Source organism: Oratosquilla oratoria, unplaced genomic scaffold (genome assembly GCF_046742065.1).
Source record: "Oratosquilla oratoria isolate Oo_2021 unplaced genomic scaffold, ASM4674206v1 SCAFFOLD136, whole genome shotgun sequence".
In the NCBI taxonomy this organism is placed as follows: domain Eukaryota; kingdom Metazoa; phylum Arthropoda; class Malacostraca; order Stomatopoda; family Squillidae; genus Oratosquilla; species Oratosquilla oratoria.
In genome coordinates, this window is record NW_027467492.1 from 205001 (window position 1) to 205966 (window position 966).

At 49.1% G+C, this 966-nt stretch overlaps 2 protein-coding genes across 2 annotated transcripts in view; both read right to left on the reverse strand.

Annotated features, from left to right (window-relative positions):
* Window positions 1–19, reverse strand: part of LOC143022667 (serine/threonine-protein kinase prk-2-like) — a 9603-nt gene extending 9584 nt beyond the window's left edge. Inside the window, exon 1 of the mRNA XM_076180998.1 lies at window positions 1–19. This exon is cut by the window's left edge and continues 32 nt beyond it. Within this exon, the coding sequence (XP_076037113.1) occupies window positions 1–19 (19 nt within the window).
* Window positions 20–166: 147 nt separating this feature from the next.
* On the reverse strand, window positions 167–571 carry LOC143022669 (serine/threonine-protein kinase pim-2-like). The gene has a single exon (XM_076180999.1). The coding sequence runs from the start codon at window positions 569–571 to the stop codon at window positions 167–169; it is 405 nt and encodes a 134-aa protein (XP_076037114.1).
* Between the last annotated feature and the right edge of the window lie 395 nt (window positions 572–966).

Below are 966 nucleotides of genomic sequence, written 5' to 3' on the forward strand. Positions count from 1 at the left end.
TTTCAAGATCAAACTCCATATTGAAATTATCCTCGGAGTGACCCGTTAACCACGGGTGAGAGAGTATGCCGCGAAGCGAGGGGCGGTTCCACGGATCCAATTTAAAGCAGCGCATTATAAGATCGCGACACAGGTTGGGTACGCTACTGGGAAAGTCTGGACTGGCCTACATTATAGATTCGTTGGTGCGGAACGCGTTATAGTGACACACAAGATAGAATAGGAGCGTGCCCAGGCTCCACACGGTTGCGGGAACGTGAAAGTATTCATTACCCTTTATATACTCCGGAGGGCAATAAATTCGGGTGCAGCCCGTGTTTTTCCCTCTGGAGCCTGTCATTCGTTCGCCACAACCAAAGTCGATCAGTTTGATGTCAGAGTTTCCTGTGCTGGCGTTCCTGAAGAGAAGCACATTATGGGGCTTGATATCTTTATGCGATACCCCGGCTTCTAGGCATCCTTCGACTGTCAGAACAATCTTCCTGAACAGTGTCTTGACGTCGGTCATGGGCAGTTCCTTCCCGCTCCTGATGTAATCGACGAAGGAAACAGCTGATGGTATCAGCTCCATTACCATGTAAAAGCTGTCCTTGGTACTGAAGCAGTCGTGTAATTTGATTACATCAGGAACTTTCTGTACTCGCTATAAAAGAGCTGCCTCTCTTGGGACCTTCTTCCTGTGGCGCCGTCCACAAAAAAGCACATCAGCCACAGGGATCTTCTTGATGGCCACCTCAAGGCCATCGGCGACTCTTGTGGCTCGAAAGACGCAGCCAAAGCCTCCTTTGCCGAGCTCCTCGTGAATCTCGAAATCGCTCAGTTTCATGGCTCCCAAAAAGTTCAGAGCCTCTGCGCGTCCCACGTCCTTCTCATGGTCGAATTTCAAATCCCAGATATGAGCATGAACTGTACTTTGCGATTGCATCTGCACGTAGAACACATATATAGTCATGAAGAGTGTACCTA

What these genes read in the sequence shown, in the direction of transcription:
- LOC143022669 (XM_076180999.1), bottom strand. Translation starts at nt 571, where the DNA reads ATGGAGCTGATACCATCAGCTGTTTCCTTCGTCGATTACATCAGGAGC.